This window comes from Hyalella azteca, unplaced genomic scaffold, assembly GCF_000764305.2.
Source record: "Hyalella azteca isolate HAZT.00-mixed unplaced genomic scaffold, Hazt_2.0.2 contig12579, whole genome shotgun sequence".
Classification (NCBI taxonomy): Eukaryota; Metazoa; Arthropoda; class Malacostraca; order Amphipoda; family Hyalellidae; genus Hyalella; species Hyalella azteca.
The window spans coordinates 286,774-312,216 of NW_025942534.1; the positions used below are offsets into that span (position 1 = coordinate 286,774).

Below are 25,443 nucleotides of genomic sequence, written 5' to 3' on the forward strand. Positions count from 1 at the left end.
GTTCTTATCATGGCATATTTGTGTGCATGATGCTATCTGTAGCAGCATATCAGCTGAGCCATCATGATTGCTGCAACGAGTGTCGCGTCTGCAGTGTTGTCACAACTCAAGTTTTGAACGGTCTCGTGCCTCTCATATGTATCGCAAAGAATATCCGATTGTGATTATTTTATTGAGTCCTGATAGATGTTGTGAAGCGTTTCTTCCTATGAAAAGAGTTTTTTTTTGTTCGGGGACAATGACATGAGGTGGTGCATTAATTTCCAATTTCCAAGGATTATCATTCAAGTGTGAAATTAATCTTTGTTTGAGTTTATTATAAATTTATAAGGTGATTGTGTTTCCGAATAGTTGAGCCATGAACAAGTTTACTCAACCGAGACTCCCGGCTTATTTGGACCTCGATAGTATAAAAGAAGAAGAATTTCCATACAAGAAAACTAAAACTGAGACGAATTATAGGGACGAAGAATTGGGAAATGCGCATTATCATCGTAATGTCGATAAAAATAGACTCTCACTGCCATCTAATGGGAGGAATGCTGAATCCGCGAGTAGTGCAGGGATTGCAAACGATGATCCTGACGACTTTGTTCCATCGATGAGCTCGGAAGTTGATAATTCAAAAGCTGAAGGCGTTATAGAGTTCGGAGATGTTGATAGAGGACCAAAATGCGAGCTTGACGACGAATGTGATGCCTTTGTGCAAACGTTCAACTCGTCAGCATTCAACTCGGTTAAAAACGATTCGTCTGATTCTAAAGTGCCAATTGGCGCAAGCATTTTTGGCTACAGCAGGGCAGTAGCGCCTACTTCACACAAGGATGGTAAAGTTGAAATATTACAAGGAAACAATGTAGTGGTGAGGAAAAATATATTCAAACAGAGCTCCTCCTATCATATTAATCCGGAATTGCCACCAAAACCAAAGAACCTTCGTCCTCGTTCCTTGGCATGTCAGACTGAGCTGCATCCCCTGCATCCCATAAACTACTACGATAAAAAGAAGATGTCTTCAAATAACATCATTTATGGTGGAAGCCACATCATTTTAGGGCGTCATTTTTCACTGCCTTCAGAGTACCTACCAGAATACGGTTATTCGGTCACAAATCACTCCAAGCCATCAACCGGAATATACATCGAAGACCGAGCTTTACTTCTAGCCAGCGACCACAAAGAGCTCTGTGAAGCTGTGTCTTCCAGTGAAGGCATTCATCAAGAGACTAGAATGTCTACCGATGCTAAAACTAAAGTCCACGAATCTCAGTCTCTGCCCGCCTCTTATTTGAAGTCGTCTTTTAGCCAACATTCTTCCCACCCTCCGCCGAAAGCACTTCATTCTTCTGGGGAGAAATTCGATGTAGACGAATCCAAAGTCATTTCTATAAGCAAGTTGAAAACAACGCCCAAAGGTTCGAAACTACAGAGTGAGTTTTCTCCAGCTAAGACGAAAATTGAGAGAAACGATTTCCATTATTTAGGCAATACAATATCTGCAAACCATTCCAACCATATAAAAACGAAGAAGAAAAGCAAAGGCATAATCAAACCTTTTGTGAAAAAGGTCAGATCCACAATAATTGCATCCATCTCTGAGAAGGACTTGCCCAGTGCTGTGGCTCGTGAGAATAAGAGAGTAAGTAACTAACATGATGCCTATATTCCCGTGAAGCATTTGTGGCTAGATTTTTCCCTGTATGTGGTCACTGGTGCAACGAAACGATCAATTTTTGATTCGCAATTTCTTTTGGACTGCTTTCTAATCTCATTTCCATTTGCTGATCTCCAGCGAAAATATTGTTGATGGTTATCGATATAGTTATTCTCTACTGGTGCCAAAATAAAATGATGACATTGATGGCGATGTCAGTCATGACATCGATGAGGTAGGGATCACGACATGAATTGTGACAGGCGAATACGCTACTACATATATGTTGGAACGTGTACTAATACTAATACTAATGATGGAACGTGTAGTTGAGCGCCAAGATATAGGATTTCCTTGGGTCTATAAATGCCTATAATGTCATGAATATGTAGCGGAAGCCGCAAGCAGTTACCGAGCACGCTACTCGTGCCGCCGCAAATCGCTCTCTGCAGAGTTCTGCAGCGGCTCCAATGGAGCATGAAAACGAAGACCCGGTCTGCATTTTACTCGTCCAGACGTCCCAGTGGAGCCCGGCGCCACTTTGCTTCATGCCTGCTGGGCTTCAATGCCGGAATTCGCGCGCGATTCGGTACCCAATTAACCGTTTATTCGCTTCCATTCAGCCTATTCGCGGGTGAGTGGCTGGATCACTAATGGGACAATCGCCTACATGTGCTATAAGTATTTATATGCAGGCCTTTAACATGCTCCTTCTTCGTGTCCTATAGTTGCTCGGCTGATGATTTCTCCTTCCTAGCTTTGTGGAATAATTGAGTTTAGCTACGAAATTGTAATTTTTCGCCGATAGAGTTGAGTTTTATTCGCTTAGTTGCGCGTGATGTTAAGAACTTAGTGTGAGTTCATAAATTCTCAGAAAAAATCGAGGTTTAATTCTGACTACAATAATCGCATAGAATACCGAATACCGCGCCGCCAAATGGCAAATTCAAGAAAAAATGTTTTTCAGGGAAGCGCGATCCAGAAATGTTATTAATTTGTTGGCCTAAATTTTTGACGGTGCGAGATTTCCCGTCATCGATCTTACTCGTGGTGCAGGATATTCCTTCATCTAATCGTGATTCCAGCGCAGGATATCCTATCATCTGATCATAATTCCGGCGCAGGATATCCTACTATCTGATCATCATCGGCGAAGGATATCCTATCATCTGATCATAATTCCGGCGCAGGATATCCTATCATCTGATCATAATCGGTGCAGGATATCCTATCATCTGATCATAATTCCGGCGCAGGATATCCTATCATCTGATCATAATTCTCGTAGTAATTACAACACAAAGGAAGTAAATGATCCGTGCAGGCAGGGTGGGGTTGAGGGGCTGCCAAGACGAGCTCATTGAAGCCTGGGTGCAGCCGAGGGGTAAATTGCTTACTCAGACGAATCTCTTAATTCTATTGATGCAACTGCCTTGTTCAAATGATGATTGGCGTAAGCCAACCTCCCATGCGGACTCCGTCTAAGCTCCGAAGCATTACTGTAATTAATGAGATTACGATCGACTTGGGAAATCTATTGTAGAACTTATTGATTGACTGCATGCTTCTTTTAAATTTTGATTGTTTTATGGATAATGAGTCAAGCGTGGTGATTAGAATTTTATTACTTACAAATTCTGTTATTTAGATTGAAGAGCGTGTCTTAGCCAAGTTTGATAAAATTTTCTCACATCTTTATGACCGCAATTATTTTAAAATATTCGTTGATTTATTCACGAAAAATGCGTCTCAATGAGCATGCTGTGCACTTATATACTTTGTAAATACACAGCATATAGTATGTAGTGTATACCGCTACCCTGCCGCATTTCTGCCCGCAACCCTGCTGCAACTTTGCCACATTACTGTCCGCAATCCTACCCATAAACCTGTTCATAACCCTGCCATAACGCTGCCACAAACCTGCTCACAATCCTGTCACAACATTGCCCACACACAACCCTGCCCGCAACCCTGTTGCCACCCTCTAGCTACCCCTGGCTCGCCGCTGCCGTTCGTCACAACGATTCATCGGAAGAGCTTTCAGGCGCCGATAAAACTTTCCCCGTACATTTGATGACATGTGATTCACGACGTGACCTGCGCTCACCATTTTAATGTCAGTCCCGATATGTTACCTGACAGATCCCGGCACCTGAGTTCTCAAGCTGCGCACATTTACGTTTCGTTATGCAGCGCCGGGGGTATTTCTGCTCTCTAGTTTTGACCTATTAATGCGTGGGACAATGGCGTGATTTCAGCTTAGTTTCTCTATACGAGTTTTCAGCTTTCTTATGTGTATTCCTTAATAAAAGCCTCTAACTTTTAGACTTAAAGGAATTTTTTTTCTGCTTCATTAAAGTTCAATTTCAATCAGCTTCAAGTTTAATCTTTCAATGATGTATTAATGCAGTTGTTCTTGTAATTAATTTGCTCATTTGATATTTTTCATTCCGTTTCTACGTTGTCATCAATTTTCTAATGAAAACTCATTGCTAATTTAGGACTTTATAGTTATTTATACAATTTTGATCAAATGTAGGCAAGTTAATGAATTCTTGTTGTATCTTCATGACGCTGTGTTGTGTGTTCTCAGTATCCGAAACATATACACTATCAATCTTCTTATATTATTTTTGGAGTGTCATTCTCGATATTCCGCCTAAAGTTCTTGTCTAAGCTTATGTGAAAATTTGTCATAAGTTTGTTAATAATTCTTTCCAGCTTTAACTTCTCCAATTTTATATTCCATTCATTCATCAACCAATCAATACATATATTTCTCTTCATCAAATCCGTTATTTGTTAATAGGTTTTAAAATTGTGTAGAAAAATATATCCTTTCATAACTCAAATAATTTTTCCGCTAAAATTTTTATCACTTCTGAGATTATATTTAGTATTTAGTATTCTTTTGAATTGAACATCTTAGCAAACTCCATCTATTATCTTGACTAATCTGGTGAAATGTTTCCCTGAATATAATGTGACTCATCATCGTGTGTGCAGGCTGGTCAGGAGGCGGGGGGCGGTCGAGGGGTGAGGGGCCTGAGACACTGCGACTCCCTTGAAGGTCTCTGCGACGGACCTGACTCCAGGGGCTACGAGCATGGCAACGGTCAGTTGAATACGGGGGCCACGAGCATGGCAACGGTCAGTTGAATACGGGGGCTACGAGCATGGCAACGGTCAGTTGAATACGTGGGGGGTGGGGGCAAAATAACGAGCGTAGTAACGTTAGCTGGAGCGTAAAAATTTCTGCCTTTTAATTAAGGTTATATGAAGGCCCAATTTCAAATGTTTTTTAATGATAAACTACACTATAAAAAAACGTATGAAAAAATCTGAATATGAAGGTAATTTTGTGCAAAAATGTATGGTACGCGCTCGAATTAGTTTAACATTAGTGCCATGAGACTCGAGAGGACCAACTTCGGGAAGAGGCAATTGAACTCCGTTCGTCTTCTGTGAGACAAAGAAATTAGGTTAGCTGGGCTGCTGCGTGTTATATTATGGGGAGTTAATTCTGCATCTTTTTTGTGAGGCATCTATAAAATATTATATTTACCATGTTTTCTGTGCATTCGAAACTTCTAATTGTCAAAGCGATGGACTTGCCTACTTATTTTTCCCTAGGAAGACTTTCGATCCATTGTTAATGTCGCTTAATTCTAAGGCACTATAGAAGTATACATCCAACTGCATATTTTTTGCAACGATATGATCAAATTTCCTTTTCATTTAGATAATAACGGAATGCCTCCTTATGACTGAACTAGGATGGTATCCCTGGAAGTGTTCAGTTTTCTGAGTAGCGCCGATATGTAAATTTTCTTTGTTTTCTTAACCAGCGATTGGAAAATTGGGGGCAATCGTTTCTTAACACTTTTATTTACTGTTATTTTTTCTCCTTCTTTAAAACGTATTAATGTTGAAACTTTCGGAAATCGAATAGCTAGACGCTTACAATATATTTTTTCTTGTTTTAATGCACTCAACGAATTGTTGGTATGAATGACTTACTCGGTATCGTGTGATCTTAAAATGACTTCCCTTCTTAACCCATCAACATACTTGGACATCCGAACCTCAAGATAAGAAAGGAAATGATTCACCTACCAAGATGGTTTTATTGAGCGCTAGACCGGCAGTAACTCAATCTTTATGGATGGGTCCAGATAGCGCTTAAGTTCAATAACTGCACCTTCTTCACAGAGGCGCATCGCCGCGTCACTTGCTACAGAAACGTCGTTTTTTTTCTCTTCACTAAGACCAAGATTATCAGCTCTTCGCTGATCCTACTTCTTTCTCGCGCGATGTGTTATTGCGAGACGCTGCCACTACTTCGTGGACATGCCTTGTGATAAAGCTAGTTAACATCAATGAGCTTGGACGATAGATTAGATAGTTGGTCCAGCTTAGAAGTAAGAATGCAAAACGGCATGAAGTTGAATTAATCCTGTCACTGATTCTTTATTGTTGAAATAAATTACTTAGCGAATACAATATGTTGCAGGCCTTCCAGGTATAATTTACTCGTTTCAGATTTCTCCTTCTTCACAAAAGTATCGGCCTATATAAATATTCTTCTTCTTTTATCAGTATTTTGATATGAATTCGTTTAAATAAGTCCGTTTTTCTTTGCATTTACCTTGATTCTCAATTGCAAGACATTCCGAATTTAATTTTTAAAGGATCCTCCCCCCAAATAATTTTATTATCTAAATATAGATGCCGTTAAAATATAATATTTCATTCACATCCGAACTCTAATTATTTTTGCGCTGTCTCAACTTTTGAAGTGACTGCAAATTCATTTCGATAATTGTGAATGTATAAAAATTCGGTCATTTGTTTTTGATAATTGCTAATGTACCAGATCCGATCATTAAATCTCAATTACTGTGGATGCATCAAAAGCAGGTAATTTAATCTCGATGATTGTGGCTGTAATAAAATAAGTTAGGTTGGTGCTCTGGTAATACCGCTGAGAGCTGCGTGTGGCGGGCGCGCTGGATGATGCGTCTCAATATCCGCACCTGCCGCGCGGCCGTCGTTAATCTCCATCACTCATAATCTGCATGCAGCAGCTCTGATTCTGTGCTTCAATTACCGCTCAAGTGCTCGCGCAAAGTATGATTGGTGAGCGTCTCGAGAATTTGTTCCACATTATCATGGGAAAGTGCACGAAAGTGTTAATGATTAGCATCCAAATAATTATTTATTGATCATTTCATTTGGTTGCTGAAATGATTACCCAAAGATTAAAAAAGCCAAGGAACTCTAAATATATCGATAGTTTATGTATAAAAACTTCCCTAGTTTTTGAAATCCTTACACAACAAATTAAGAAGTGAATTGCTATTAAATCATGCAATTTTTTGATAAATCTTTAAAACTCCTGCACTAGCTACAGAGCTGTATTTCTCTTTATATTAACATTGGTATGTTAAGATAATTCGGATTTAACCTATAGATATTCTGATTTTAGTATCACTGTTCCTACCTTTTATGTAGAAGTGAACTTATTATGGCTATCCATAAAGCTCAAGTCGTTTTTTCCAATAAACAAGGTATTCTATTCATCCGATTTTTCAGTAGACAAAGTCATATTTGCGGTCTAACTAATCTTCCATCTATTTCTGGCTTTTTCTCGAGATTGTGTGCTGTGATCATATTGTAGAAAGAAGTACTAAGCCTCAACTGTCTAGCAAGCTGCTCACACATCTTTTATCTGAGTCGCTCCACATGCGAAGAGTCGTTTCCTTACGTTAACACTCACACTGCATCCGATGTACGAACGCTTCGCTCAGCTGAGTTCATCAGTTGTCAGTTTAGTTCTACGCTTGCACGTCGCACTTCTCCCGGTTTCCATTCTGCAACCTGAAATCCGGCTGTCATTGCAAAAAAATTTTTTTTTCTGTGAATGGTGAAAAATTACAGCAAGGGTGTGGTATTATAGTATCAGTTTTCCCAGTGGCTTGTAGTTGGTGCCTCTTTTTGCCTTAAAAAACCGAGTCAAAATCTTGCTGTTATACAGCTACTTATTTTTTTTAAACAAATTTTGTACTAGAAACAGTGATTAGATATGAGAGGCCTGAGGAAAATCTTCCGACGTTCTTCAACCGAAGACGCCCTACCGTCACTGGAGCTTGACGTCCCGTCTACAGCTCCGACAAGCGGTGGCAGCAGCAGGCCTGTTAGCCTCATCGAGTCCCGCTTTGTCAGCTTCGACGAAGAAAATTCTCTCCAGGACGTTCACGGGACCTCAAACCAACACGACGAAGTGATTTTCCGTAATAAACATAAACAGTTGGTTCAACATAATAGTGATGGACCTCTGGAGGCTAAAAACCTTCGGGATGTCAGGAAATGCAGTGCAGCGAGTTTGTTTTGCCGTAGCAGTCTCATTAAGAAAACTCGAAGCCCTCTACACGCTTCACATCTTTTCGATAGAAGTGTTAGCGAAGAGAAAAAACTAGCGTTGAAAGTAGAGGAAAATAGCAAGTTTTATAGCTATGGAGATTTAGAAACGTTCTTTGGAGACCATCGTCATAGTACTCCCATCAACGTAACTGCAGATTACACTTCAGGCGTTCTTGATACCCTTGAAACGTGCCAAGTAATTAAGGAATCTTCGTCTTTCAAATATTCCAATCATCGGGAGTCAACTTCATCAATCTGCAAGAGCAGCGATGCCCGTTATCCTGTAGGGGCGTCGTTGTCTGTACAAGAGGGAAGCTGCGCTAAAACGATCGCTCACTCTCGTTCCGAGGAAATCCCTGGCCCTGATAGGGACGCGGATTGTCGAGAAGTGACTCGCTCCGCGGAGTTGTTGCTGTCTCATCGCAGTCCGGGCTTGGGGATGAGCTCATACCAGTCCCTGTCCCAAACCGGCTCCTTGCCGCGCAAGAAAGTCACCTTTGAGTCAGCTGATCATTTGGACGATGCGAACTGTTCTCTAAAGAGAATGACTTTCTATCCAGAAGGTATCAATAAATAAGCTAGTACATTATTCCTGACTGCTCTAGAACTTTGTTTCCATGCGTTGTCAGTCGTTTCCGAAGGCTTATTTCTCGAGCTAGTGATCATCTTATTGTTATCATTATACTAGGAAGAGATTTCGTGATCACTGATTATAAAACAAAAAATCCACATTATCACACAATATTCATGCCTATCGATAGAAATAAAATCGAGTTTGGACTAAGATTAATTGTTGTGCTGTTCTCTAAGAAGGATCTGTCGCGAATTTGTTTTAAATACCTAAATTGTTTGGTAACTCTCTTGTTCACAGACTAAACATATAAATTGTAATCTAATTCATGTTAGTTTTACTGTTCACATCAAATTAATGTTCAATGTGTTGAAATAGTGAAAATACACAACAGACGCGACTGTTTTTTGAGTTCACATTGTGCGCTGAAGTGGATTAATGGGGCTCTTGATTTATTTAATTAAACTTGAGCCTTCTCCAAACACGGTTTACACATTTATAATCTGGTGTCATTCTCTGAAGTATTGTCTTCCTTAACGCATTGTATCACTCTATGATTCTGCACAGCTTCAAAATAAAAGCCAGCACCAAAAACCCTTTATTGCATGGAGGTTTTCTAAGGCTGGATTAATCCAGTAATTTCAAATATTATAGCTGACGAGATCCCGTGCTTTGCTTCTTGACGTTACCTTCATAATGAAGATGAGAAAACTGTGATCTTCCAGGTAGACCGCGATGCATTGATATGTCAGAGGTTTTTCCGCAGTCGCGTCTTATCTTGCACTCCATCTGCGTGATGTCGCGCGCGTGTGCATGTGTCGCTCGCTTCAATGGCCTGCCTCGAAGCGCAGCGGGTGTAGCTTTCAGTTTGGTTCTTTGCATGTAAATATATAGGAAGTCTTTTGGTAACTGCTTTTAACGACTAAATGCGTAACTGCTCTTCGAAAGAATACAAAAATGTGCAATGAATGTTTTTTTTTCATTGTATTTCCAATTGCACATTGCGGCCTCTCTTGTTAGGTTTGTCGTGGCGATCTATTTTTCTGCTGCTCTTATGTTACATTATTTCGCTGTATTTTCACTGTTTCATTTCTCTGAATTCTTGCGACCATATTACTTACGCATACTGTTGATGTTTAAAATTTTACAACGCTGAGCTTCCGTTCATTATGAATGTGATTGTTTTATTGGTGGAAGTCCTCCACTGTTAGTTGTTTTATTCATCGAGATCGAGGTACTGAGCAACGCATATTCTGATTATCCGCGCACGATGCCTTGTAGTAGGCCATCAAAAGACACGTATAGGTCGCGTGAGGGTAAAGCCGGCCTAGAGCTTTTAAAGCGAGACAAATAATCCTTCTTGAGTGCAGGGCTCATCCGACCTGGGAAGAGTAGATACCCCATCGTCTGTTTAAGAATGGCCCTAGATAATACGGCCATACATATAATAATCTACTTTGTAATATAGTCGCTAGGCTTGGTAGCAGCATGGCCTCGTGCGCTGGCATATTGCTAAGCCTCTACAGGGTCACAAGGGCCCCGTGCCTTGACCGAATTACCTCGCAACCCTATAGCTCAGAGGCCGCGGCCCCACGCCCTCTGGGTATTCCCGGGCCTTGTTTCTTATTTTGCTTACCTGCGTTGCATTGCAGAGGTCAGCGTTTGATGGCAGTACAATTGGACGACCGTAACGCTACTAATGTACAGGAGTTTGTACGCGGTTTGTTTTGCCTGTAAGATTGCCCATATATCCTACAGGAATTGCGTTTATTTCTGGTTCTATGAGAGGATATTCATTTCGATAAAAGATTTCTAATGTCTCTAAAAGCTGTAATTCGAAAATGAAATAATTGACAATAAATTAATTTTTATCTTGCTCACGTTAGAATTTTGAACTGGCAGGGCTTCAACGATTCTATACGATTAACTTATTTGGCTAGATTTTGCCTGCTAGAGAAAAATTTTGCTGAGCACGGAGTGCCTGATGCAAATCGGAATCTTTTTATCGAGAAATAACCTGTATATTTCGTAACTAACTTATTTTAACGTTCAGGTACGATTTATTTATTGCATCGTTCAAGTTCTCAAGTTCAAAGAATATATTAAAAATTATATAAAGATCTTTTAATTAAATTTTCATGTACTGAACCGAGAATTGAAATAAATTTCAATTTAACCTATTGAAAATATGGTAAAAGTTCCGTCACTGTAGGTGTCGTGGATACAAGCATGAATAATTCCTGTGTAGTAAACATTGCCAGGCTTCAAACACACGTACAAACTTCACAGTTACACGCATTCTGAAACATAAAATACAGAATTAAGCTTTCGTACAATTACTTTATTTTAGTTCAGCCTCAATAATCTTTGGCAAAATTTTCAACTCGTTGGGAAGTGTAGCTATTTTAATTTTTTTTTATCTAATTCCTACATTTTACATTGAAATGCTTTCCTTTGTAAGTTATTAATCATTTTCAGTCAACAGCATGAACATATTACAAAATTAGAGCCGAAATAACTTCTTCGTTCGACCGACTTTTTTGTTTTTTTTTCTGTTCGCCTATTTTTATATATATATCGTGTTATGCAGTTGTACAATTTACGGGACTCGAGTTGCAATTATTAAACCATCCAGATATCTCGGATACTATCACAATATCATGTTTATCTACGTACAATATACTTGCGTTAAAGATACAAAACTTATATATATAATATGTATATATATATAATATATATACAAAACTTGTATTTGTAAGTTTGCTAATAATAGTCAAACGCAACGTGCAGGCCTGGCGAGCCAACCAGCCGCCGTGAACGCTACGTCGCTGCCGCACCTCAACCAGCTCACCGACCCTCCTGACGCGACCCACTTCCCTCAGAACCTCCCCAGACAACCTCTCTACGTCAACCCCGGCCTTACGGCGTCCTGCCATGCGGTACCTTCACTAGATATTCTGTCCATACATTCATCATCACTTGAATCCACGCATGAGAATAGATTATAGCATGAATTCAGATCCTTGATCAACATGGCTGCTGTTACCAGAATTAGGTAAATTTATGTACGAGAATCCATTGCATTACTTATTCATTTCTTTCCTTCATCAATATTTTCTATAATTCCATATTTTCAACCTAAGAAAAAATTCTCACAATGAATTCTATTATTTAAATGTTATACTTCATTTATTCACTGCACTAATTAAGTTCATTTGGTTTAGATTTTAGAAGCTCGTCCGAATTGTCTTCAGTGTTGCTTACACTATTAGTCAATAAGAATCATATTTCTCGCCTTCAATGATACCACGTCTTGGTGGGATCATCACCGAAACTTAATGTAGTGTTTATTGTTTATGCTTATTTTCTGTAATGTCGTATAATGCAGTGATTCTTTAATTAAATCTGCGACGACATGAAATTTTTTTTATGTTCTAATCAACAATTTCTTTCATTTTTTTTAACTCGAACAATTGTTTTTCTCTCAAATATCCTTGAACTGCGATCGTCAGCAACTAGTAATAGCGTCTGGTAAAAAATTCTTGCGACATCCAATAATCCATTAACTTTATAGCCATTAACTCTATAGTCAAAGTATCTGATGCTTGTAATCTATATAGATGTTTCTGTTGTGTTGTGACCAGAGTGGCGCCGACGCGCAGCCTACGCCGAGCCCCTGTCACCGCAGCGCCACCGCCGACGCCGGCGCACGGCGCGACCACAGCAGCGATGTCGCTACGCCTGCCGGAGATGACGCGCCGACCGACGACACGCCTGCTAAATTCGGGTACGTCCCAGGCTCTTAGGCGCCTCAATGCGCTGCTTGAATGAGATATAAATGAGTTTACCATAGAATAATTCATTGTATCTCCTTGTGTTATTATGAGTTCCAGGGAGCGTTTGGATTCGTGTTCCATTTTATCCATGCGTGCATTAGGTTCTGTCTTTGTTTGTAGGTGTGGTTTCCCATTGGGGATCTTTTGCTCCTGTATTGTTGATGAATAATAATTTTGCTATATCTATCTTGCTTTATAGACTAAATTCGAAATTCATGAATGCATAGTTGTTAGCTTGTTCATGCTACTCGTTTTTCGCCCAGAAGAGATTGATAACGTAGTTTAAAATAATGTCATCCAATAATAGCCATTCAGATGCGTTCGAAACTCGATTACACTAAATAATACATCAACATGCACTCTCGAATTCACAGTTTGATGTTTCATTATGTGACCCAAACAGCGATAACAGTAATGAGGGGAACTTATCCTCATGTTATTGGTAAACTTTCACAGAAAATATTAGGCTAGAATTCTAACCTGGATTCTCAAGTGCAAGTATCGTGGCCATCATGCCTCGAGAAAACTTTGCTGTTTGAATTTTGTGTTCCGAGACCAGTTTGCCTGTGAACGATCCCGGCAATTTAACTTCAATTAGGTGGAGTTGCTCGCGCTGCACCAATTTCTTCCGGAAACTTCATTGGGGACACAACTTCTAATTTGCTGATGAGGAAATGTAAAATCTTACCAATATTTTGATTTCAGAATTCCATTAAGTGACAAAGTTTCGAAAGTGTACTTCCTTCTTTCTTGAGGGCATTTTTTATTTATCATCTAATCTAATTACAAAAGATGTTCCGTGAGTTTGTCCTAGCAGTTGTTGATTCTTTGGTTAAGACTGCTATTTTTGCAATGCACCGAGGAGGTACTATGTGTTTCGAGAGCTGTGGATGTCCCCGAAGACGAATCTTTATTTCTTCGAGAGATTTTTTTTTTATTTGCCAACTCGAAAATGAAGCTCAGAACCACTATTCGGTATCGACAGCCACGGCGAGTTTGTAAGATTCTAATGTCAGGGAACTCAACATAACGTAAAATCGAACTGCTCGTGGAGCCGCAGATTCTTTTCCAAGAACCAATTCCGTGTAAATGCTTCCTGAAACGTCCGTTAAAAAGCGAGCCGCGATAAATAGGACAGCTTCCTTGAATACTTGTCTATCAACTGTAGATATAAAGACTGATAAGCTACTGTGTTGCTTGTTGCACTGCTAATGAGCTGTTTGTCGCTAGGGCTACTGAATTATTTTTTTTTCTTTCGACCTTACATCCTGTTTTAACATTGAACAAAACGCTCAGAGTGGCGAACTTTAGTAAGTTGATATTGTTCATTGACAATTCGGCGTCGAGACTGGTGAAAGTTCGATCTAGTTTCTTCGATGAATATTGTATCAGATTGTTTGAAATTTCATTCTTCATTCCACAGAAGCGTTTCGCTTCTGTGGAAATGCCTACCAGAAAAGAATCACTAGTAAGACAATCTCTAAAAATTTTCCTTTAATAATTTCCTAATTTCTCGGTTACAGGAAATCCAACAGAAGCAAACTGAAGCGTCGACCCCCGTACCACAAGCATAACAAAGATGCTCCCAGCTCAGTGAGTATTGCACGCGTCGTGTTTTTACATCCGGAGAACCCAACTCTGAATAGTTTATTTTTCCAAAATATCAATAGATAAACACTTTTATTCACTTGCATGGATGAACTATTTTATCACATGTTTGCTATCGCTTTGATGAAAACATTATTTTTTTTTACAACACAATCTTTGTCCGGTAATGTGCGAAATATCTATTTCGGTTGTTCATGTGCACTCTTACTGCGAAAGTCATGGTTTGCTATTGCTATGCCTATGATCAAACATTACTGTGATAAGAAGCCTGGGTAATACTTGCAAATTGAATGATTGTTGTTAGCTATTAAAATATGTGTGAACTGCCATCCAAAACTAAACTTAACCAAATGTTATTTGTATGACTTGTTCCTAATTTGACTATGTTTATATGTGCCCGTACCGTCTCTTAGCGTCCACCATATCAAACGAACATTGCCCATTCGATTATTAAACATTAAATAAAAATTAGATGTGAAAACGTTCTGAAGTCATTTGTAACTTCTAGTGCAAATAACGTTAATGTTCAGGCTGTAGCGTAATCTACAGATCGCATTAGTAATATTATTCTAAGAAAAATAAGTTATATCTATGATGTCCTAAACTATGAATCGGTTGCTGCAAGGTCGGCTTAGCCTCGTTTTTTATAAGAAATTTCTAGTCATAGATTCTGTCTATAATTAATGATAGGCAATTTTTAGTTGGAAACGCTCCAACAAATGAGATCTTGACAGATTTGATTAATCTCCTAATTTTGAAACAAGTATCATACAAATAGTTATGATACACGGTTCATCTTATATTAGTTCATCGTAATTACAGTGATCTGTTTCAACTGATTTAGCTTAATATTGTTTGAATAGCCCAATTAATCTAGACTGTTGCTTACCACTCAAATAATGGGCTAGTATTTATGATGACGTAAACAATGTCAAATTAGACAGAAAAGTTTGAATCATGCAGTGTTACTTAATGTAAAACTTTATTACAGGTGTTAGTGAATCAATGTGTCACTAAACACTTTAAAATTTCTTGTCAATTAATAATTTTCGAAAATCTCATTGTACAAATAAAGTTAAAATGGCCCAATTTTTTAATAAGCCCATGTTAACTCATTATGTTCTAATGAGAAATTATGAACAATAATTCATGTATATTCATTACATTTAGGCTCTGATATGAGTGCACGACAGATTAATGACAGATTTACGGATTTAAGAATTTAAATCTGTTTTCATTGAACTACATTTCCCCTTTTATTTAATTGACAGTTAATTAGAGTCATTCGTTTTTAAAATTCTGTAAACGACAGTTTTCATTTATTTCGGTTTTCATTTCATCTCATCATTATATTCAAACCTAATTTCAACATATTTTCATGAAATTGTTGAGTAAATTCACATCCAATGTTAAGTATCTCGTCTTTATTAATATAACCACTTAACACTTAACTTTAACTCCTTCGAACACGTTATACATACAACCTCAAGTCTGCCTGGAAAGAAGATCATTATTTCGCATTCGATTTAAAAGTCTTAACTCGTCAACCGCTGACGTCTCGTGCGAACCCTTGTTGCGCCTGTCAGTTCACTGTCAGATGATCAGTTTGATCAGTCAGATGATCTCTTATTTATGCTATATTTTCTTCTGTTCCGAAGTCTACCTGCGATAATTGCTTGTTGAACAACATTAATTGGACTGATGACTCAATATGACCCCGATGTTTGCAGGACTGCATTAGTGTACACGTTATTTATTAATATTACTCAACTGATCTAAATTATGCCTGGAAACCCCATTCTAGTACTTTCAGGTGGTTTTGACCTAATTTATATATTATGCAGAGGCTGTACAAAATAAGGGAAACACCATGACATCTTGATATCGCAATTTTGAACATGTTATAATCAACGAAAACGTGACGCATTTTTTGCTTTATTTTTTATTGTTGCAGCTTATTGATATTTTATCCTTGCTCAGATATTTTTAGTAAATTTTGTGTGTCTATAACCTAACCTATAACCTATAATTGGCGAACCTTTCTGATATTCAATGAGGCCAAATTGTCGGTGCCCGTGTGGCCGGTGCTAGTGTGACAGAAACTGCCCGAATGCTTGACGTTACTGAAGGAACTGTCTCAAAAGTAATGACTGCTTTTGATAGAAAAAAACCGCCCTCATCAAAGCACAGGTCTGGCCGAAAGTCGATGTTGTCTTCGAGAGACCATTGGTACCTAAATCGAATTGTGAGGGACAATCGAAGGACCATAGGTGTTAAAATTCCTGCAGACCTCAATGGACACCTACAGAAACCAGTTTCCATGAAGACTCAGCCGAGGCTGCACAGATCTGGATTCTATGGAAGAGCTGCTGTTAGAAAACCTCTGGTTTCAGATACAAATGATTCAAAGCGTTTAGAGTGAAGTAAAAATCTGCAAAATTTGTCCCTTGAGCAGTGAAAAAATGTTATTTTCTCTGACGAATCATAGTTTACCTTATTTCCAACCTCTGGCCGAGTTTACGTTTGGATATGAGGTTACGTTTTACGTTTCAAGATGAAAATGACTCAATCCATACAGTTGGAATTGTTAAAATATGGCACGAGGAACATTTTAATGAAGTTGGGCATCTTATTTGACTTCAACAATCACCAGACCTGAATATCATCGAGCATTTACGGTCGATTTTAGAGATGCAAGTCAGAAGTCGATTCCCGTCGCCATCATCTTTAAAAGAGCTGGAGGGAGTTTTAATTGAACAATGGGTCAAAATACTTATAGAAACAATTCATAATTTGTATGAATCAAAACTTTGGAGAATTGAGGCTGAAATTTTATTAAATTTGGACCTATACCATAATAAAATATATTTTGTGGATTTCTCATCTGTTTCCCTGATTTTGTCCAGCCCCTGCATAATCGGGACACGTTCTTTTTTGCTACGCTCGATGTTTGGTTGAGGTTAATGGAGCATGTTTGTTGTTTAGATTCTATGATTTCAAGGCACTAGAAGTGACTATCTTCCGTATTCTTATAACGTGGATTATCAACATATCAGCAATATCATGAACTATCAATAAAGATGGCTAAATTTCGTCACCTCTTGCGTGACGCTCGCATCTCCGCGAGCGCTTCGAAACTGGACAGCGCCTCCAGTATCGTTGCAGCTGCCGCCGAGTCAACGTGTTGCTGGAATAGCGCGGCCCGAGCTTTGTGAGGATGAGTTCTAAATCTGCGCAGCCGGAACTTCAGTGAAGACCGTGCAATATATTTTGAATTTGAATAAATAAGTTCAGTATATAATCAATCGTTACTGACTACATCATTTTTTGTTCAAATTACACGTAGTTAGAATCGTATTGGTGGCAGCAATTTAAAAATAATCCCATCTTAAAGAACTGCCAAACTATTTTATTGCTGGTCCTAGAGAAGTTCGAGGAGGAATTTTTGCTCGTTACCTTGGAGTGATTTTCAAAGTGAAGGTGACTTTTTACAAAGGGTATCAAGTCGCAGAAATTCAGTGTGTCGTTCATGAGGTCACGCCCAGGTCAGTGGAAGATGAAGAGAAAAACGATGCGAGGAAGCAGCCGAAATCCAAGGAAGTAGAAATCGACGGCTCGTAAGAAGGCTTCAAGGGCCAAGGCGTGCGATGTTGGCAGCAGGGCTGGCTGAGGACCGCTCTGATGGACCCTCCTAAGAGGGAGGACGACCAAGGTCGGTCCACCGACGGACACCATCGTCGAGCTTTATCCTGGAGCTGCAGGAGGTCCGGAAAAATTTCCCCGACCTCCCGCAAAGGAGGAGGTCGGGATGGCTCAAGTATTGAGCTTTTGGATCAGGACTCAAGCCGACACGAGCAGGATAATGAGGTCCACCATCGCGTGCCAGCGCGTCGAGCGTCAAGCAAGCGCGAGGGCAAGTGTGGGAGAAAGGCCGAGGTCAGAGTCGAGGGCAGGACACTTGGTAAACCTGGAGGCAGCTGGTGGAACCGCAAAATGAAAGCATCCAAGTCCCGTGAAAGCTCGCCGACTGGTGATGGTCCAAGCTTTGAGATCCCTATTGCCGTGTCCTGCTCTCCTGCTTCCGCTGCTGGCACACCTTGCCTCACGCTGGACGTTCAGCGGTGCTTGGGTGCCCAGGACTCCAGTACGTGTTTCCTCAGCACCAGCACTCTGCCCAGCACAGAGAAGAGATCGTTCTTCAAGGAATTTAAATCACATTCAAGGGAAAATAAGACTCCTACCAAAGAGAAAAGGTATAATTATAAGAAATACCAGTCCAGATCAAAAGAACTTCGGAACTTCTTCAGAGAGTATCGCTCAGTGTCAAAAGAAGAGCCCTCCTCGCATACGATGGAAGCTCGACGTTCGCTTACACCGACGTTCGACTCAAATCATCTCTCGACGTCGCACTTGACCAAGTCTTGCTCGCTGCGGTCACATCCCAAAGAAAGACCATGTTCTCCTTCCCTCAATTTCGTGCGTCCAGCTTCGCCGTGTTTCTTGCTGTCGACTTTGAGTTCTTCGCTTCGCTCGTATAAGAAATCCCCTTCGTCCACCAGCACATCTCTCGTCACGTCCCCTGTGTCTTCCTGCTTCAGAGTGGACTCGGCTATCTTGTGGTCTTCGGCACAGATGTTTTCTCCTCCCTCACTTGTCATCGATCTTGATGTGCGTAGTAACATTTTTAAGTTCATATTTCAATATAAAATATCTAATTTAATGTTGCATTTATATTTTAATGTTAATAGTTTGATCTTTCTACTGAAGAATATTACGTCGGTGACGTTGATATTCGGTTGTCATGAACTTCTCTTTACCTGGTGTAATTAAACAGGTGTTTAGTGATTCACTTAGAACTGATCTACACTTCTCATTCCTCGCTGTTCATAAAAATTTAGTGCTGTTATTCCCTTTGTCGAGTTCATCATTATGCTGTTTAGTAGGTACTACTTATAATGAAGGTATAATTTATATTTTTACCGGAAACCTATTGATTCGTCTTGAGGCCAGACCCTATTCGTGAATCAATGTACTCGTAGTTTTTTCCATGAAACTTTTCACTGAGCCTTGTGTTACGCGGCTTGAAAATCTTATGCTGAATTATTAAATTTGTTCAGCTGCACTAGCAATAGCTTGATTTCAATAGATTTACCTATGTTGCTCTTAAATTTCATGTTCAATTTTTTTTCTTTTCATTTTGTCGTAAGCTTTCTGTACTTTAATGAGAATTTCGGCTGAGTAGTTGAATTTATGGGTTTCGAAAAATTTTTACTTAATAAATATCTTATATTTCGGTCAAACAACGATTTATTTAATAATGTATGGATGCGTTTGCTATGTTTCAATCTTGACACCCATCAACAGCGCATCCACAATACATATATTATCAGTTTATAAACGTTATATGGAATTTGGTGAGCGGTTGTGGAATCTCGATGCTGTGCGAAATGATTAGAGGTTAGGTATTGATTTTAAAATTTTAATTTTAATTACAAAGAGTGGAAGATCGATGTGTTTACATTTTACTTTAAAATTGTTTTTACTCATTAATTTATATCCAAGGTCGATTCCTTCAGGATGTCGTGGTTGGCAATTAATATCGTCCAAAATGAATGTCTTTCTCACAGCAAATATGATGATGATGATGATGTTTATCGCAATATCGTCGTATTCCATTCGTATTATTGACTATCAGCAATGTTGTTCTAAAAGTAATTATATTATCAATTTATCATAATTTTACAAGTTCCGTTCCTCATTATTACAAGTTCCTATTCATTTTAACAGCTTGCTGGGGAATTTTACCACCTATCAAGCCGCAATATTTAAACCTTTGTCATTTGTGATTTCCGTATAAGCTCTTCCATTTTACTCTTCTTGTTGTTTGTTATTTTCGATGAATAACCTCTGATTATTATGTTCCAACAGTGCACTAAATACAAGTAAAATTTATTCCTTTCCATCGCAAAAAAAACTGTTTCTTGATGTAGCTGCTTTATAATTACGAATTTTGTCCGAGAATAACCGTTCATTAATACTTTCATTCGGGAATGTTTTTGCAAATAAGCCGATCCTTTGTAATTGTTATCAAAAGTCACGTAGATGGCGAGTTTGGGAAGCTAAAAATTATTCATAGTTTCAAATCCAATCTGAAGTAGGAATCTGCAGTATGCATTCATTTGATGAAAATTTTGGAAGTATGCAAGAGTCCAGCGGACAAAGTGAGGAAAGTAAGTGAAATACTGGGAGCAAACAACGTAGACTTAGACGATGGCATGAACGAAATATTTTTCAAGTCCTACTTCGAAACAGAGTTTCGTATTAAATTATTAGGAAAAGCCTATTTTCAGTTAACGTGTATTACCTTTCATTCTATTTTTATTTTGAGTCACGTTCATTTGCTGTAGGTATCATTTAAGAGATTTATTTCAATTTTAAAAATTTCCAAGAACCCGTTTGAAGTTAAACGCAATAACTCAGTGCTTCTTTTTTCAATTGTTATGGAAATGCGAAATGTTTTTGTAATTTATATTGTACCAAGATATTTCGTCTCATTGTACCAAGTGAAAGAAATTTGCGCGCATACTTGGGCCGCTGTACCGACTGGAAAAAATGCTTCCAGTCCCACGTCCCACTCATCGTCCAAAGTAACTTCCATCCAAAATCCCATCTTCCTGAATTAGATGCGCGATTGATCCTCAATGTCTTGGAAAAAATCTTGTGACTCTCGGAACAAGCTAAATAAATGTTGAAGTTCTATATCGGTATGAGTTTCATCCCCATAAAGTTTTATGTTTTGTGTATAATTTCTAGGATCTAATTTGGAATCCATTTGCAACAAAATGTGTTTTAGCAAAAATTTGGATGCATTTCTTCATGTTCAGTTTCATTTTCGTCTCAAATTCTAAAACGTTCATAAAAAATAGCCAAGATTTCTCAATTCCCATGTTGAATTTCGTGAGGCCTAATGGACTTCAGGACTGAAGTGGAAGATTTCATTAGAATTTTATTGGCTCGGCTCCAAGCGTATACCTTTATTGATACTCCAACTCGTCATGGGCGTCGAGTGAGCTGCACTCGTTTGATGTTGCTTGCAACTCCTGACGTTTTATTGTGTGTTGTTGCTCAACGTCGTTTCCGCTCATTTTTATTATGCTGAATATCTGCTAGCAACATCAGACTTCATTTCATAACTTTGGGATTTTCCTGGACAATTTTCAGAGTATACAGAGTGGAATGTAGAAAAATTAGAATTAATATTTTTTTCTGTATTTTGAAAGGATTTTCGGGAATTCCGAAACTTTAATTAGAGAATTTCTAGCCTGGCATGTTTGCTATTACTTGACTGGGCTTTCTGTTCATTAACTGCGCTTCTGCTCATGTTCTGTGAGGTGAAATAAATTCGTAGCGTGGTCGTGCGCCAACAGAGAGGATTTGCACAATCGTTACTGTGTTTAACCAAACTAATATTTAGCTTAGTTTGGACAGGAACTTCGAGGATCCCTTGCCGAAGTGATACGACTAGCTACGCATTGTATTAGATTTAGAATATTTCTGTACATATCGGGTGAGCGTAGAATTCAAATGATGAAGCTTCAGCAATTATATGGATGCCTATTAGGAACAGGAGTGAGTGTGATATTGCGCATCAAGAAATGTGGTGCCTAATCTAAGTCTAGATTGATTCCGTTTTTTTAATTTAATTGATCTTGCGAGTGCATCACGTACCATTTATAATATAGACCTCTTTATGATGTTCTGTGGGTAATAATCTTGAACAATTTTTTACGAACATTTTTTCATTAGGGCCACCCGATTGCCACGACCTAATGCTTTTGTTACTAAGCGTCGAATCAAGATGAAATTGCTGGCAAATTAGACCAATAATCAATCTCTAGCACGAACATTCCTCGAAACATTCGTTGCAAGGGATATAATTATTCCTGATTGATACCATAGATATAATTTTAAATATATGTTTCGAACAAAAATCGTTTCAATAGATCAGATTACTTTTTACTTGAAATTATATTCGTGGTTGCACTGCAATGTTGAAAACAGACTTGGAATTGATCCCAGCGATAGATGTTTTCAGTAAAAGATGTCGGTATAGTCTAAAACTTGGGCTCGGTCTCGACAATCCCTAAGCTGTCTCAAAATATTATTTACGTTCATGAAAGAGAGAAGCCGTTACGAGGAGAATTAGGCGTTGCTGTAAGCTAACTGAGAGCAGCCGTGAGGCCCATATAACTTGGTGGTCTGCTCTAATGGATAAAAATTTAACCTGTTATTGATATTTATCTGCTTTTTTAATTGTTCACGTTAATTTACGTTAAAAAAAAGAAGAAAATATCACAACAATTTATTAAAAGTAGTAGCTTTAACCCCATTTGTAACCCCTCCCTATTTGGCAGCTGAATTTTACATTTCAGTTTTAGTGCTATCGCTTTTTTCATATTCCATACGATAGATTTTGTGTGAATGCACGCACGAGTATTCCCTTTGCATTTTTTCCTATATTATGCTTCATGTATACAGACAAAATGACGTCCTATCATGTTGTATGCATAGTGCATACATCATATAATTATTTCCTTTACCTGTTTACAATATTTTGCATCAGGGAATATTAATAAAAAATGATATACCTTGTAGTCATGTATCCATTGTGTATTTGCTCTTCGTCGTTTCTCATTTTTAGTTTTCCGCAGCTCTGGAATTCCATCACACGCAAAGAGGCTAGCTTAAGCTCCGTCGAGTGGTCGAAGAAAAGCTTCATGTTCAGAATAGTCAAGATGGCTGTCAGTCGTGAAGCTATCAGTCCAAGGAGTTGAAATACTATCACGTGAATTCGAGGTATCCAGAGCGGAACTATTCATCAAACGAAAGTTACTCCATCGGCAATGCTTTTTATATAACTCACGTTTGATGGACTTGATGAAATTTCTCATCGGAAAATTGTCTTCAGATTCATAGTTCAGATTTTTCAAGTCTCATTTTAAGCACATGATTTTTTGCAAAGCGTTAAATAAAAAACTCAGTTCAAATACGTACAATACAGATATGTTTGCCTTCTGATTGCAAGCGTGAGTTTTCTGTTCTAAAAATGTCTGGCAGTTCTCAATTTACTGAATTTATTATTTTCGGCAATAGTTGCATCTGTTAATTTTTTCGCCAAACGATATTTGCAATTTGCTCTGCCAAAATTCTGTCGCATATGGAATGAACTAATTCCATTCGGGCTTTTAGAATAAATTGAATCTCTGGTAGTTGAATGATGTGTTACTTGTTGCGTTCGTTGCCAAGTTTTTGAAATTGTCTAGTAGTTTTATGGAGTTTTCACGTCGTAGTTAACGTACTAATTCTGTTAAGTTAAATATTTTTTTTATTCGTCGTAATCGTCTTCACTCATAGAAAAAAATCTGTTTTTTTTTGTCAAAATTCTTTCGCGCCCCGAGAGTGGTTTTGTTTTTCATCGGACGCCTCTTCTCTGGCCCCATTACTGATCTCTGGCTGAGCTCTCTTCCGTCTGCGCTGGACGGTCTTGTTTTCTTGTTGTTCACGCGCACTCTGTTTTTTTAGGGCTGGACCTCATTTTATATTCTGCCGAAGATCTTGCTCTCAATTCTGATTAAATTCCAATTTGAGGATCCGTCTCTAAGGTTATGGTTAATGTGCCAGGAGGAACTCTTTTTAATACATTATATTCTGAATACTTCCTAAGATCTCGACATGCATTCATGCTAAGACCTCATTTTTCTTTCAGTTTTAGACCTTATTCTGGTGCCGTAAATGTTTTTACCACCTACCTACAATTCACCGAAACTTTCTTGCCAGGCTTGTACGTTTTTAGCCTTTTTATAAGGGTATTTCAATTAATTTTGTTTCAATAATTATTCCCTCATATGAGGGAAAAAAGATCGCGTTGGGCCGCGTCTGCAACGGCTCGGCTGTCGCCCATGCATCATTGTGTCGAGCATACGGCCGACGTATCGATCACGCGCGAATCTCGCAAAATGCGCGCCGGTGTTCGAGGAGCTGTTCTCGATAATCTTAAGAGTCCGCGTCACTTGCGGCCGCCCGAGGCTCGTCAGGTTTTCGTTATTGCCAGCGAGGAAATGCTTCCTATTCTAGATGAATGCCACCTAACCGATCGTAAAAAAAATAATACTAGTATAAAGATCGAGTTTGTATCGGTGATGATAGTTATAGGCGATTTTCTGTTGTACTACAAGTTTTGTGTAACAATATTGACTAATAATACGTGATCAATCCTATTGAATATATAAATTTATTGCCAATGTTTATATAAAAATATACAATTTTTAGAAATTGTCAGCTTTATTTCTATAATCTAAATTTTAGAGAATATTTTCTTTAAAACTTATTTTCTTTTTAAGTTTTGCGTTAATGTGATGTCATTGTTGCGTGAATTTATTTTCTTGTAATTTAATTTCCGTCGCAGCTAAAAATTTTTCGGTATCATCTTTTTTTTGCTAAAATTGTCCCAAGAAGCCAGAGAATTTTTTAAAGTTAGCTAGATTTTGAATTTAATTAAGACGGAAATATTCTTGGGTAGTTCATCATCAGTTGCCGGGAATATTGGCCACCGCTAGATTACTTAGTTGATTCAAAGAAACTTAATTGTGTCGGTTTTTTGCAGTGTCATATTCCATAACCTAATCAAGTCTTCATTTTGAAGCAAGGAACGAGAAAATGTGAAATTTTCATGACTTTTATCAATTGTAATGATTTAAAATATTATTAGTTTTTACTTCAATACGTAGGCTTCAAATTTCATGTACTCGTACTTCAAACATTTTCATTTGATGTATTTAAGAATTTAGATCTATTGAGCTCATTATGACATTTTTATCTGAAAAAGTGTCATCGCAATATTTATGATTGTTTTAAAAATGACACTTGTACAGTAATTCAAAATGATATCCATATTGATCTCACACATGTTTGTTAATTAAACGTATGCAGACTTACTAATAATTCATGATAAAACCAATTGAAGATATAAATTTTATCGTCAATTGAACCTGAAACATTAGTGTGATCACTAATTGCCAGGAGCAGACGTCGCGTGTTCTTGTCTCCTGTTTTTATATACCGCCGCACGCGTCTGACCTTCGCCAGCTACGCGAAATATTTAGTGGCCCGACGTCGCTCTTCGATATTCAATGTGAAAAAAAAATAATTGTTGTTTACCGTAATTAGTTTCATGTTTAGCCCCTCGCTAACGATTCATTCTCTTAATTACTCGTATTTTAGATTCAATTCTATTGTTTATATATTCCTAAGCGCCAATTAATATTTGAAAAAGGTTCTATCTTATCAGT

General features: G+C 38.4%; 1 protein-coding gene across 1 annotated transcript in view; it reads left to right on the plus strand.

The window, feature by feature from the left end:
- Positions 1-358: 358 nt before the first annotated feature.
- The window catches only part of LOC108669904, a 103,410-nt gene continuing 78,325 nt past the window's right edge, over positions 359-25,443 (plus strand). Inside the window, exons 1-6 of the mRNA XM_018157337.2 lie at positions 359-1,430; positions 2,278-2,288; positions 4,664-4,772; positions 11,442-11,590; positions 12,296-12,438; positions 14,011-14,080. Of these exons, the coding sequence (XP_018012826.1) occupies positions 359-1,430; positions 2,278-2,288; positions 4,664-4,772; positions 11,442-11,590; positions 12,296-12,438; positions 14,011-14,080 (1,554 nt within the window). The remainder of the gene's footprint in view (positions 1,431-2,277; positions 2,289-4,663; positions 4,773-11,441; positions 11,591-12,295; positions 12,439-14,010; positions 14,081-25,443) is intronic.